Source organism: Anthonomus grandis, chromosome 12 (genome assembly GCF_022605725.1).
Source record: "Anthonomus grandis grandis chromosome 12, icAntGran1.3, whole genome shotgun sequence".
NCBI lineage: Eukaryota > Metazoa > Arthropoda > Insecta > Coleoptera > Curculionidae > Anthonomus > Anthonomus grandis.
This window is the reverse complement of record NC_065557.1, coordinates 14,682,671-14,698,817: the sequence shown is the minus strand read 5'-3', so window position 1 is coordinate 14,698,817 and position 16,147 is coordinate 14,682,671. Positions and strand designations below refer to the sequence as shown.

The window sequence follows — 16,147 nt, the reverse complement described above, 5'->3', positions numbered from 1 at the left end:
ACAAATTACAAAATCTAATTATTTAATGGGAAAAATATCATAATTACAACTTAAAATTAACTATCCAAATACAAAACTAATGTACAATGAATAAAGATAACAATTTAATGAACTTAAACTACAAAGTTTACATTTTTAATATTTCTAATACTGCAGCTAAATATATCACACTGGCTCTGCACAGCATTATATATATCCCCAGCTCTGCGCAAGGGAGAAAATTTAGAAATATTAGTTCTGGCTCTTGGTAAGTAAAAGGTAGGAGGATTTCTTGTTAAGACCATTGGTAGGTGAAAGTTTAACATTCCCAACAAGTCTGGTGAGTCGATCAAGTGGTTTACCAATTTATATAAAAACTACAGATCAGCTGATTTACGTCGAACATTAAGCGGTCCTATGGAAAATCTGTCAAGTAAAGTTTTATGTGGAAAACCGATCTCCCGATACACTTTGTCACATTTAAATCAGAGATATTTCAAAAATTTTCGTTGGACATTTTCAATATCTTGAATATGACATTGATAAAAAGGAGACCAAACTTGCGAAGCATATTCAAGAATGGTTCTAACGAGCGAAAAATATAATGATTTTAACGTAAATATATTGTTAAAATGCTGTATATTTCGAATAATAAATCCCAAGATTTTATAGCTTCGGCTCACTATATCTGCAAGATGTGAAACAAAAGAGACTGGTATCGAACGTAATCCCTAAGTCCTTAAACACCTCTGATCTAGGAATAGGTACATTGTCTATAGAGTATTCGTAGTGTACGGGATTTTTCTTCAAAGTATATGAGATCACAGTGCACTTGGCAACATTAAGAGGAAGATTGTTGTTTTTACACCAGGTGTTTATGAGGCTAAAATCATTTTGAAGTACAAGGCAATCAGATATATTGTTGATTTTAAAATATATTTTATTATCATCAGCAAACAATAGCCTTTCCACTTTAAGATGCTTGGACATATTATTAATAAATAAATAAAAAAATAGTGGCCCCAAAATTGAGCCCTAAAATTGATATAAAAAGACATGAAAAAGGTTTTTATTGGAAAAATAAATAAAAAATTAAAGGTATGCTTCATAAAAAATTGCAGATAAAACTTCAGAATACTTCGAATTTAACAGGTTTAAAGCTCCTACAAAAATATGGTATACTGTAATAACATAGAACCTATAAGCCCATTTAAAAGTAACTAAAAAACTAATATAGTCTGTTGTTACATTGATGATTACATATAGCAACTCTAACCACTTGCCCAAAACTACTTATACATCTCTCATGTATATATTATCTTATGCTCTCACAAGCAATCCTTTAAACCAACAATACTATAGAAATCTATGTTTCCTCTGTAACATGTATCTCATGATAAAGTACAGCGTAATGCACTGATCCCATAAAATAAGTAAAGCGCGCAGTTGAGGAAACTAACTTAACTGAAACCGCATGCAAGCATACCAGAATTTGAAACTTTACGAAGCTCGCTAAGTATATACAAGGTTGCAACGCCTTTGTAGACCTTAAGGCATTTCGTATATATTATAGTAAATTTGTAAAATTAGCCGATTAGGAACCAAAACATGAAAATTGATTTAAAAAAAATTTTTAAACTTGCTGGGTACATTAAATATTTTAAAAACATAAAATTCTCTTTTTTCTTGTGAATTCCGCTTTATTAACTTTCATATTTCCTTTTGAATATTATATTTTCTTTAAAACTTTCTATAATAGATTAAGCATGATTTTGATTTGACATCGAAAAATATTGTTTAGTTTGCTATAAGTGTAAGAAATGCCTCTAAAGACTGGATTTGCAACATTTCCTTACCTTTATAACATAAAACATCTTTCGATTACAAATAGCTAGTTAGCTAGTAAATTATATTAAGATAGGCAGCATTAAAATTTCTAATGAATTAAGGAACGCATTCCTTAAATGAATTCATTGAATAAATATCTTAGGTCTTAAGCTACAGGTTGAAAAATCTTGTATTCTTGTGATCTATTTTTTTTTCATCTTAACTAACTACATCTAATCAAAAACTAACTCGGAACTGATTTTTTATGAAAAAAGTCAAAAAAATATTGCCCAGAGATACCCGAAAAATTAAAAATCCCAAATTTTGACATTCGGTAACAGGAGACCTCTGAGTTCTTTCTTTATATAAATTTTAAAGTAATAAAATTAATCACAGATACAAGCTCATATTTCTGCAATATTTTAGTGATTTATAGTAAAAAAAGATCTATCCACTGGTATCGTCAAAAATATTAAATAAATTTTTGGTTTGACGGAACTGACATGTTTCTGGATATTCATACTTTGTACAAGTTAATTGGAGGAAGAAATCTTAGAACAAGTTGGCTTGAATCATCCTATTATTTGTTCTTTAGAAGATTTATTAGGAAAGTTCTTTCAATAGCGTTTTATACCATCAAAATAAACTACATCTAGTTCTAAGGTTCTTTATATTTTGTAGGTTCTTCTGGGTGAAAAGGATCCATCTGAAAATCTTATAGTAAACAATGTCATCGAGTATTCACTAATTTCTTGTTTATTTTACCTGATATAGATGTTCCCTATTTTACTCATCTCAGATATGTGCAAGCAGCCCTGTTCTATTTCTGTGATTTTTAGTCTTTTAGGATTGGCTAAATGTGTACAGTTACACAAGCATATGATCTAACCCTTACCTGCAACCCCTTGGACAGGATGACCTACACCACCAAAATCTTAACTAGAAAGATCTTGAATCATTTGAAAAACACTTGCCAATGATATAGAAACCACAGAACTATAGAAAGCCACATTTCAGAAAATTCTTCTCTGTTTATTTAGGTAAACAATAAATAGAAACACTATTTTGAAATTTTCTTTATTATTTAATTAAATGTTGAAAATTATTTCCGTTATTTTCAAGACAATAGTAAAGCTTACTTTCAAGTTTTTTAAGAACAATTGCAAATAGTTCTCTGGATATAGCACGCTATTCCTGAACTATTTTATGCTGCACTTGGTCTCGTGACTTAAGTTTCGTTTTAAAAATCACAGATTTTAAGTGACCCCACAAAAAGAAATCAAAAAATTTTAGGTGCGTGGATCTAGATGGCCTTTAATCAATAGATTTTAACTTCTTCTTTCAATCCATTGGTTAGCATAATGATCATCCTTTGTATAACTTAAATACTGCCTAATGGGACCTACAAAATGAGGAGGTGCTCCATTCTAATGGAATTTTAGTAAGCGTTCTTCTAAATATAAGTTTCCATGTATGCCGTAAAATATTTTTTTTTATTTTAAGGGACTTGACGCTTGCTAAAATAAAACTTTAAATAATCGAGCTCGAATCTCGAACACCAGCGCGGCGACGGTGTTGCAACATCTCGCCTGATAGGAACTTTATATGTGTAGTGATCCATTCGCCGATCTATGTCTATAACTGTGCTCACTTATTACTTAAGAACCACAGTACAGACACGAGTCAAGGATTACGCAGTTTTTACCCTCGGACGGTTATAAGCATGGTTTTATTTGCAAAACTGCTATCAATTTTGCAGCAGCTGATCATGTGCATCAGAACAGTGAAATTGGTAAAGTGGAAAATATTTAATACTAGATGCCGCCGTAACCACTATGTCACTTTCACATTATTTACAAATCCAAGTATTTTGAGTGGAAACGTTAACGTTGATTTCTAGAAATGATAGAATTAAGAGATTTACATCTCAGTATGATTGGTTCGTAATAATAATAATAATTACACTGACACGTTGTATAATACTCATTCAATTACAACTAACAAATAATAAAAAAAATTATAAAAGTCTAAATTCATATTATTACTTAATTTACTCTGAACAACCAATAAGGCATTCAAATAAATCAAATTCAGTAAAAAAACGTTAAATACCCAATTTGCTTACCATCAAGGAAATGACGATAAAATTGATTCAATATTTTTATTATTTATCTTCTAGAATACGTACAGGTCATGCGATTCATGCTAGATTGCAGTTATACGTGTTCCGCTTGATTTATGGCAAAATTATTCAGATGGATTTTTACATAAAATATAGAGCTCTGGGATATGAACTAGCGGAGCGTAATGCTTTGGCAAGTTAATTAAGGCAATACCTTAATAGGTATTTTTTTAAAGTAAGATATGACTCCGAACTCCGATTTTAGTAGGGTTATAAAAAGTAAAAGAAGAGTGAATGAACAGTTACTAGACAAAAAATTTAATTTCTAGATTTTACTCTTGTCATCAGCAATAAAATTGATTTACTTAGGATTTAACACCAAGGCATAACCTGACTCTAACCAATGTTTTTTAAAAATATTTGTTAGCCTATAAACTAGTTATATTTACACTATAATATGTATGGTATGTTAATAAGGAAAAAGACACAATTAAAGCAATAGCTTTATTCAATAATTATATTAATTAAATTATTTATAAATAATTAGACACTAAGAAATCTATTAATAATCTAAGAGAAATCTGAGAAACTTGATATTTAATGAAATCTCACATAAATTAGAAAATTTTATGGAGAACTCCAAAGAAAAAGTTCTAACAACTGAAAAATTAAGAATCTATGAAATAAGTTGTAACTATTTAAGCAAGGAAAATATAGAGCAAACGGAGAAATCAATAAAAGTTTTAAAACTTGAACGCTTAGTTATGTAAGAATCATAAAAGTAATTCTAAATAAGTAAAAAAGAAAATCATTCATGTTGTACAAGTTAGTCAATTAAATACTAGCGTTTTCATGCTTTAAGCGTAAAATGTATCCGCTTTATTACACTTATCAGGTATTTATGTAGGCTAATTAGTTTTATCGTTTAATTTTAATCTTTATCTGAAGATGAGAACATGATTAGAAAAAAACCTCAAAGAGTTAAATATAGTAGTTCTATGGTTGATACCTTTGGTGTACACGCAAACCACAAAATAGTTTTTCCACTAACCAAAACTCTATATTTTATTCTCGACACGTGTTCGCTAAAGATGTCGCTAAGCAATAAACTAAACTAAAACTACTTACAAGCGACTTTATATAATTACTAAAAATTTAACTAATAGAGAGAAAAATTGAATGAAGCATCGGCGAGCGAAGTTTAAATACTAATAGTGAAGAAGTAGTCGTAGTGGCTGCAGGGGAGTCGTAGGTTAAGGTAAAAGGAAAAACACACAATCTCTCTCCACTCGTTTATTCTACATATAGCTTAAAATTCCCAATATGTTTCGGATACAGCAGTGTCTATCATTATCAGGCAAATACTAAAAGGATTTGGTCCTGAACAAAAGAAAATAAGAAACAAAAAAAAAGACAAAAAAAACACAGAAAAGTGTTTAAAATCAATATAACTCGTACTTACAAATGTATAAAAGTCACAATTAAGTTAGAAGTCACTCACACCAGGACTTAAGTTTGTCAAGTTGGTTGAATGATAACGTTTGACAGAACTGATTTTCGTGTATAGTGGGCGAATTATTCGATTGTAATAAGGAAAGTTCCGGAGCCTGTAAATTGATAAAATATGGAAAAAATATAGGGTTCGCGGAGAACATAATAAATGGCGCGACTAACACAATATTTAGTAAACTGTGAAGTAAAGTAATGAGTGCTATAGGAAAGGAAATAGTAAAAGGTAAGAGCAATATATTAAAAGACCACAAAGAATTTATAAAGTGAGTAAGTCTGAGGTATTTGATCATTAACACAGTAATGGTTGCTGTATTGTTTGCTTTATTTATTTCTAGTATTTCCAACAGATCAAGTTTAGTGCTTTTGTGGCAGAACTATAAACACTTTAAGTCAGTAGCTGGTAAATATTAGGAAGTAACTCTTATTTTTTGTTCTGGAAGGACTTTGTCCTTACAATTTATAACAAATAATTTCAATGTATATCTAATTTTAAATGTAGTATTGATATTGCAAGAATCAAATTTGTTTTTGATTTGAATTAAATCGAATCCTAAAAAGGAATAGGAAAATATTTTGAGTTATTTGGTTGTTTGACTATTAGATTTTGGTTTACATGTTTACACAAACATTTCAAATAAATTTTATTGATTAATTTTAAAGAAAACTGGTTGTTTGAAGCTATCTGTTTTCTATTGTTTAACTTTGTGTTCAATTCAACCTTATCCAGGGAAATCCAAAAAAATCTAGAAAAGTAATACTGGAAAGCTGCGCAAATCTCTGGTTATTAGGGTAATTGAAGTTGTAAGAGTCAATAGTGTCTGTGAATGTGGGTTTACGATATCGTGACTATTTGATCTACTTGTTTACGCATGTTAATTTAAGATCAAAAAACACTAAAGATTCATTAATTTCAATTTCAAACGTAAAATTAATGGATAAATGTAAGGAGTTAAAGAAAGTGATGGCATCTTAAAGGCCTGAGAGATTACTCTTAAAAATGTCATCCACATATTTTCTTTAGTCTCTAACTAAAGGTAAAAAATAAAAGGCAAGATGAACTAGGCAGAATAATATCCTTTCACTCTTAAAACAGTTGAGAGAAATTTGTTATAGAAACGGAACTTTTAAAATTAGTGAGATAAAGTAATATGTGGTTGAGTCAGCAACTCAACTTATTATATAGGATGCCACAATAAATAACCACTAAACGATAGGCATTATGCTTATGGATTTTAGGCAAGCCATACAACAAAGAGTTAGACGCATTAATAGGGGTTGATTTAAATTTATTTGTCGTAAGAAAGTTAAATTTACTTCTTCATGTGTATTTTTGAATTTAAATAAAAATTTGTTAGTAAGACAGTAATTGAAAAAAAAGAAAAAAAAAATGAAAGATTAAATAATGTCAGATTTAAAAAACATGTAGAAATATGGAAGAGTTAAAAAATCAAGTTTGACTTAACATGTTTGAAATACTAGCTACTTTGTAGGTTATTTCTATAAAACAATTCAAAATGTCTTAAACCAGTTAATAACAATTGAAAATAAGACGGAGATGAAAGTTAAGTAATACTCAAAAAATAAATAACCATTCTTAATAGGGATAAAGGTTCAATCACTTATAGTCAATTATATAGTTCAGTTAATATTTACACTTTGCTCGGCCCTGCTTCATTAGATTTTTCGCTCTATTAGTTACATCTTGAGTACATAAGGACACACTAACAATGTTAGCGAAACACGCGTCAAGAATAAAATAAAGAGTTCTGGTTGTTAGTAAAACTGTTTTGTGATTTGAGTTAAATAAAGTGTTTTGGTCAAGTTATACTGCCAAAGAAATCATTTAGAGTAAGCACTACAATTACTACTTAGTAGTTTCGTTTTGAAGTTTCGGTTTATTTTCAGTATTAGGATACGTAGCCGTTAGGATATTAAATATTATGGGATAATAATATTTATTTATTTATTTTTAAACAGGCAAAGGCCTATTACAATTCTGCTGGGCTTTTAAATTCACAACTATATTCACATCAGTGGCTCTAGTTGTTCTTAGTGGAGCATAAATATTGATTTTTTAAAGTAGCTCTGAAGCTCCAGATTTTCCATGTGGGATATCGTAAAAAGTAACAAGATCTCTCCTCTTATGGGAGCTATATGTAGCATTTTAAGTATATCTGCATCAATATTATTATCCAAGATATCTAATTTATATGCAATTTATTTTTAAAATTTGTGTTGTTGAAGCTGGTGAAACTAGTGGAAGAGCATCAATGTACCACACTCCAAATTAGGACGGGCACAGTATAGGGTTTTCACAGCGGCAATACTTGTAAATTCTTGAGTACATCTCTCAACAAAACCAAGCATCCGGAAAGTTCTATTGATAACACTATCTAAGTGATGAGAAAACTGTAAGCTTGTATCGAAAGTGACAGCCAAATCTTTAAAAAGAGATGCTCCTTGACGGTACAGCGAGTAATCTTGTAGTCGAAATTAATAAGTATACAGATATGATCATTCTAACTTCGCCTATAGGAATTATATATCGCGGTAGGTCTGGCAACGTTGTGACAACATACTCGAAGTAGCGGACCCCGCCGAAGCCCGAAACCTTTCAGTCATAGAGAAATGAATATTAACTATACTTATATCTCACGTCCATTCCGAAGATATATTTAACTAGGTAGTACGCCGCTGGTGTACTTCATGCCACACAAGTTTAAAGAAGCTAGAAAATTCCCCATCCCCACTACATCCCAGGGTCATCCGTCTATGCCGCTCATTCGTTGTTTTGTGTGTGCGGTGTGCTACACGCGTTCTTAAAAGATCGTTGAAATTTGCGTTTTATTTTGCTGTTACCTTTATCCAAAGGTTTGTAAGCTTTATTAGCGCACGTAAGTATCATTTCCATCTACTTGTTTTAATATTTATTGCAGATGGGAAAGCACAAAAGGTCTAAAAGTAGATCTAGGGATCGTAAATCTCGTAAACATAAGAAAAACGATGACGCAACTGAACGTCGCTCGTCTCGCCACGAGGAAAGGCGAGCCGCGCATGTACATTCTCGTCATCGTCGTCCCTCCCCCTCGCATAGTCACGTTTCTCGCTCCCACAATCGAAACTCTCACATCTACGATTCTCGGTCTCGCTCTTATTCTTCTTCCTCGTCCTCAGCTCGCTCCGATCCCGGGCGTTCGGCGGAACGGCGGGGAAAAGTTATGCGGCGAAACCAGAGGCGGCGTCGAAGCTTGGACAGCTCGACCCGCGTAACAAATGAATATACTAACGGGCACGCTCAGCGAGTCTTGAACGGCTCGACTAGCGATTTACATTCGAGCATTGGGGTACCGTTAAACACGGCTCCTGATGTCTCGCCACCGCCCGGATCTCAATGGGATGATGATGCGATTAGTCTGCACGACAGATCCATCGTTACTAGTGTCAAGGAGTCTGACAATGATGCCTCAAATGTGTTTGATGAGTTGCCGGAGACTGTCAGAAAGGTTTTAGGGGTGGATTTGAATAGTTCTAAAAATGAGTCTTATGAATTACACGAGGCTATTAAATCTGTTTGGATTAAAAATTTATTACAAGGCCTGTCTAAAGAATCTCGTGATCAACTTTTGGAACGTCATAAAATTCCTAAGAACTGTTCTATTCTATCCCCTCCAAAAATAAATCCTGAAATAAATCCTATTCTATCACAGCCGTATACAAAACGTGACGAATGTCACACTAACTATCAAAATTTAGCGAGCAAAGGAGCATCAGCGCTGGGAAAATGTTTAACTTACGTCTTGGATGAGATTAAGAAAAATCCTGAATCGCCATTAAGCTCTATTCTTCTCCCAGATCTAGTAGATGCCGGAAATTTTTTCACAGAGATATTTCACGAAGCTACTTCTACACGTCGTAGCTATATTTCTCAAATTTTGTCAAAAACCATTAAAGAGGCGGTAAAAGACACAGTTCCGGGCGAATATCTCTTTGGTCCGGATCTAGGCGAGAAAATTAAAGCGTTAAAAAATTTCGAAAAATCTGGGAATGAAATGAGAGAATTTGCCTTCTCTAACAACAAATCAACTGCTTCAGGTATAAAAAGGGGAGGGGGGCAGTCAATGCGGCAACCAAACAGATTTCAACATTCTGCTGGGTATCAGCGTTCACAGAGTTTTCCGAACACTCGTAAGCCGGAAAACCGAGTACGCCCCTCTCATGTGACAAGAAGGGACATGAGATCGAAAAGGGGACAGCCTTCTGCTCGACGGGACTATCGCCCGAAATTTCAATAGAGGTAAGTAGAGAAAAATTGGCTGGGAGGCTCTCTTATTTTATTAGTTCCTGGTCAAAAATTACAAGGAATAAAACAATCCTATCCTGGATTAAAGGTTACCAGATTCCACTTGTAAGCGAGCCTTATCAAGGATCTGTCAATAACCAAATATATTCCAGGCAAATGTCACATAAAGATCTTTTATTAATGAAGCATGCAGTCAAGGAGCTTTTAAATCTTGGGGCCATCACACCTTGTTACAAGGACAATCAACAGTTTATTTCACCAATCTTCTTAGCAGAGAAATCCAATGGCAAGCAACGTTTTATCCTAAATTTAAAGGAACTAAACAATTATGTAGTTTGTCCCCACTTTAAGATGGAGGATTTTAGAACAGCGCTTAAACTGGTGCAGAAAAATTTTTGGATTTCTACAGTTGACTTGAAAGATGCATACTTTTGTATTTCAATTGATAGTTCCTGTAAAAAATTTTTAAGATTTTATTTTGAAGAAAAATTATATGAGTTTACATGCTTGCCATTTGGACTCTCATCAGCACCACACTGTTTCTCTAAAATAATGAGACCTGTATTAGAATTCTTTCGATCTAGGGGAATTTTGTGTGTTGGATATTTAGATGATTTTTTTATAACAAATGACTCATATGAAGGCTGCATGAAAGATATACAATTTGTTGTAACTACTTTACAAAACTTAGGCTTTGTTATAAATTTCGACAAGAGTTCACTAATACCTCAACATCGTAAGAAATATTTAGGTTTTATTTATAACACGAGTAATATGACAATTGAACTTCCTTTGGAGAAAAAGAAAGTCATAAAAGAACTAGCCAAAAATGTTAAAAGCAAAGATTTTTGTACTATTCGCTATCTTGCCAAATTTATAGGAATTTTAACGTCGGCTTGCCCTGCAGTAAAATATGGCTGGCTGTATACTAAACGCCTAGAAAAATTTAAATGCTTGGCTTTATCAAGAAACAATTTCAACTATGATATTTTGATAAAATTAAGAAATTCTGATTTAACGGAAGACTTGTGTTGGTGGGAACAAAACATATTAGAGGCCAATAATGAAATTTCTCAAAGGTGTTTTGCCATGGAAATTTACACAGACGCTTCTCTCACAGGTTGGGGGGCATGCTGCGCGCATGAAAAGACTCATGGTTTTTGGAGTGACCTAGAAAAATTAAATCACATAAATCTTCTTGAGCTGAAAGCAATTTTTTATGGCTTAAGATGTTTCGCTCCCAACTTACATCATTGTCCGGTGTTAATTAGATCAGATAATACCACTGCAATTTCTTGTATAAATCGTATGGGTAGTATACAGTCAGAAAAATTGTGTAATTTAACAAGGGCCATATGGCAATGGTGCGAACAGCGCAATATCATTATTTTCGCATCATACATCAACTCTAAAGATAATCGGCAGGCTGATGCAGAGTCTAGAGTTATATCTACGGAAACAGAGTGGTCTTTATCTATATCAGCGTTTAAAATCTTGGCTAAATCTTTTGGCACCCCCGATATAGACTTGTTTGCCTCTAACATTAATAAAAAATGCAAAAAATTTTGTTCCTATAAAAGAGATCCTGAGGCCATGGCGGTGGATGCTTTTACTATTAACTGGTCTACCTTTTATTTTTATGCCTTTCCGCCATTCTGCTTAATCCTTAAAGTACTTCAAAAAGTAATCCAAGATAGGGCTACAGGTATAGTGGTGGTCCCAGACTGGCCAGCACAGCCCTGGTTTCCATTATTACAAAAACTAAAAATCACAGAACCTATTATTTTTAAACCAGACTTAAACCTGCTTTCTTCTCCTTTCAGCCTGGTTCACCCTCTAGCCAACAATCTTTCATTGGTAGCCATGAAACTATCAGGAGAGCATTTATTGCCAAAGGACTGTCAGAATCTGTAGCTGAAACAATAATGTTTTCTCTCTCTGACGCCACTATAAAGCAATATGGCGGCACATACCAAAAATGGTGGAAGTATTGTCAGGAGAAGCACGTTTCTTTATACAATGCATCAGTTTTTCAAATAATGAATTTTTTACAAACTCTCATAGACAATTCAGACTGTAACTACAGTAGTTTTAACACCCATCGCTCGGCTATTTCCTTAATTTCCTTGGATAGTATAGGTACAAACCCTTTACTTAAAAGATTTTTGAAAGGTATTTCCAGAAAACGACCTCAAGCCCCACGCTATAACTACACATGGGATCCACAACCAGTTCTGAAATACCTTGGGAGTTTAGAAGAAAATAGTCTTAAAAATGCAAGCAAAAAACTAGCGACGCTTTTAGCCCTTATAACGGGAGGACGCCTTCAAACTCTATCTTTAATTCGATTGTCAAATATACAAATTAAAGAAGAGAAGATTCAAATCTTCATTTCAGATTTTATAAAAACTTCTTTGTCTCTAAAAAATCAACCCCTATTAAACATACCGTTTTATAGAGATAATACTAAAATTTGTCCTGCAACAACTTTAATAAAATATATAGAAATGACAAAACCTTTACGAAACCCAGAGGACTTCCTCTTTATTACTCATAAAAAACCACATAAGAGGGCCACTAAGCAATCAATCTCTAGATGGGTAAAACAAGCCCTTACGGACTCAGGTATAGACACCAACATTTTTAAACCTCATTCAACTAGGCACTCTGCTACTTCGGCAGCCTTTAGGGCAGGTATTTCAATGGAATCGATTTGCAAAACAGCAGGATGGTCTACTGCAACTTCAACTTTTGCAAAATTCTATAACAGGCCGATAATAAACTCGGAGGAATTCGCTGTTAAAGTGCTAAATAATTATTCTAAAGGGAAATAATCTTTCTTTGTTAAATTACCTATATACAAAACAAAAACTGTATTTTAGTTAATGAAACGATCTTTAATATTCATTTAATATATAGGACTGAAGTATATGTTTGGTTCTTTTCCTTAATTGGATTGTATCTGAAAACCGACATTCTTTAAACATCTACCTAGTTAAATATATCTTCGGAATGGACGTGAGATATAATTAAACGATTAAACGAACTTACCTGAAGTTCGATCGTAATTATATCGATCGTCCATTCCGAAGATATACAAACCCACCCTACCCAAAAATCGACTTCCAGGAAACCTTATATACATACTAAAGAACTGTCCATCAATTTTTATGCCCTTCTTTTCAGATACAATATTTTAGACTTTAAATAAATGAGCGGCATAGACGGATGACCCTGGGATGTAGTGGGGATGGGGAATTTTCTAGCTTCTTTAAACTTGTGTGGCATGAAGTACACCAGCGGCGTACTACCTAGTTAAATATATCTTCGGAATGGACGATCGATATAATTACGATCGAACTTCAGGTAAGTTCGTTTAATCGTTTAATTATATTATACTTTTAATTACTCTATGCACTGCTCTGTGGCAAATTAAAAAAAAAATGGTTTCGTTTGAGTCTTTGCTGCTGCCTGTCCTAACAGCAAAAAATAAACTAAAAACCGACTGCAATAATGTTGTAAAGATAAATTAACTAAATATTGGACAGGAAATAAAAAAAATTATTCAAAATAAAGGAAAAAATTAAGTTAATTTGATAATAAAAATTAAAATTATCTTATGTCAGATTCAAAAAGGCCACCCTGTTTAGCAGTACGTCAATCGATCATAAAACGACCTTCTCGTGTTCGACAACATTTTAATGGAGATACTATTAAATGCTTGCCTAATTTTAACACAAAGCTCTTCTAAATTAGTAGCCCGTTCATTTTCGTGCCTATAAATTTGTTCTTTTAGGTATCCCCAAAGAAAAAAATCATTGGGGGCTAAATCGGGGCTTCTGGCGGGCCATAATAGTACCGTTTCCACTGATTGTTCGATCAGGGAAAGACGTTTTGAGAAATTGACGTACCACTAATGCGTTATGAGCGGGACAACCATTTTGTTGAAACCAAACTTGTTCTAAATTGATATTGAGCCCTCGAATAGCAGAAAGAACTACATCCCTCAAAAGATTAAGGTATTTGTTGGCATTAAGGTTTCCATCGATAAAATAAAAGCCTATAATTAAATCATCTAAAATGCCAGCCCATACATTAACGTTTTGAGGGTATTGTGTACGTGTTGGTATGCTTATGTGCTTATTTTCCCTCGAATAACCCACTCTAATGGACGGATTATGTTTACCACAAATAGAGAAAGAGAACTCATCTGAAAACAAAATGTTACTAATAAACATTTCGTCCCGATTTGCCCTTTCCAATAGTTCATGGCAAAATTCCATCCGTCTCTTATGGTCCTATGGGAAAATTTCTTGGGTTTTTTGCAACTTATAGTACTTGTACTTATTTCTTTTTAAAATTCTTCTATCCCTTAAAGGCTCAATACCCGTTTCTTTGGCAATGGTTGTACTATTGCAAGGAAAGTTCATTTCAGCAACAGCACAAACATTAACCTCTCGAAGCTCCCTTTCTTCGCCTAGCGGTCTAACAACAGGTGGTTGCTTATTTGCGTAGCATTTCCTGCAATTGTGCAAGCACCCATAAAGGTCTCAAATCTACGTATAATTCCAAAAATTGCGCTGATGTGTCGATTTTTTCAATTCTGCCTGATATTTCATCGACAGAACTGCCGGCATAATACCACTTAATAATTTGCTTTTTTTCCTCAAGAGAACACATTCTAACAAGAAAATAGCGAGCGGTTTTAAATTTAATCTTTGCTGATTAAGCAGGAAGCTAGGAATAAAAATAACGTTAAGTTAAACGTTTAAAATGCAATCTCATATTGGCGGTGCAGTGTGGTGGGGATAAGAATTGTCTCGTTTTTGGATGAACGAGCGGAGAGCCGTGCGGCAGAAATATCAGTGTTGCCAAACGTATTAATTTGTAGCGTTTTGCGCCCTCTGTCTGTCTCATGCGGACTCGATATGTCCCCTCTCGCTTACGCTCATAGACTATTTCCTATAGGCGAGGTCTGAATGATTATATCTGTATAAATAAAATAGTATTTCTAGATTAAAGATTAAGTTCCATACCATTTCCTTCACACCAAACTACCAAATTATTTAGATCCTATTGTAGTTTGTCACAATCATTAGGTGATTCGATTATACAGCTGAATTTCAGATCATGGGCAAACAAAAGGCACCTAGTAAATCATTCATTTATATCATTGATAAAAAAATTAAAAAGAAGTGGCCCGAGATCCTTGAGATACTCTCGATGGAATCTGAATAGTTTTAGAAAAAAAGTTACTAATTTTAATAATCAGTCTACGATCAGATAAGTAGCTCTTGAACCAGGACAATAAAGGTTCACTAATATCAATCATTTTTAGTTTATGCAACAAAATATTATGAGGTACCTTGTCGAATGCCTTAAAGAAATCTGTGTATATTGTATCCACTTAATATCCCTTCTCCAAGGCATCCAACAAAAAGTGCACTTGAGTAAGAAGGTGCGGCGCCGTAGATTTGCATAGTCTTAATCCGAACAGGTGATAATTAGTTGAGGTTCAAGAAGGGGGGTGATGATGAACTAAGCTTTTCAAATATGTAGGGAATTGCACTAAGTGATGGGACGACTATACTGATGGGACGATAGTTGGTAGCACTGGTTTTGTCGCCTGATTTATGAATAGACTTTAGGAAACTCCCTTTCTAATAGTCTGGGAACAGTCCAGTTCAAAGGGAGAGATTGATGATGTGGCATAAGGGTCTGGAGAGACTAAGCTACATTTTCTTAGAAATAAAGTAGGCACACCGTCTGGTCCAGGATCCTTATTAATATTCAAGGATAAGAGATTAGTAAATATTTCTGATATTCTAATGTGAAAGGTGATAGATATGGGTATTGGATGCAGATAATTCATGAGTGGGGACTGTAATACTATGATGTGAGTATAATGTAGAAAAATAATCAGCAAACATGTTAGCAATCCCCTCCTCAGCACAACTTGTTTTGTCTAAGTATCTTAGTGTATTTAGCTATTTTTCCTTTTATGATTAACAAATGTCCAAAATTTTTTTATGTTACAGCCAATGGCTGCTTCACTCCAGTAAATATACTGAGTGTAACATTTTTGTGTCAGATTCTTGCATAGCTGCTTCAATATTCTATGATATATTTTTATACAGGGTGTTTCTCTGAGAACTGCATGAAGGGTGTACATGGAAATAATATCTTCTAATGTACGTGAACAGAAAATTGAGAACTTCTAGCATATTTTAATAGTTTTATATTTTCGGTTATACTGGATGTAGATATCAACTTTTAGTTGAAAAATGAAACATTGGTACAATTTCAGGTTCTAAGTAAATGTAAGTACATTTTATCTACAATATACTTGTGTTACCTGTGTAGATATATTTTGTGACTTGTGTTTATAATTTTTGGGATATATTAAA

At 33.4% G+C, this 16,147-nt stretch overlaps 1 protein-coding gene across 1 annotated transcript; it reads left to right on the top strand.

Moving 5' to 3' along the window:
* The first annotated feature begins 8,239 nt into the window (after window positions 1-8,239).
* Window positions 8,240-9,844, top strand: LOC126742981 (uncharacterized). The gene is made up of 2 exons (XM_050449878.1): window positions 8,240-8,311; window positions 8,377-9,844. The coding sequence occupies exon 2, from the start codon at window positions 8,377-8,379 to the stop codon at window positions 9,730-9,732; it is 1,356 nt and encodes a 451-aa protein (XP_050305835.1). The 5' UTR covers window positions 8,240-8,311; the 3' UTR covers window positions 9,733-9,844.
* The last annotated feature ends 6,303 nt before the right edge of the window (window positions 9,845-16,147 follow it).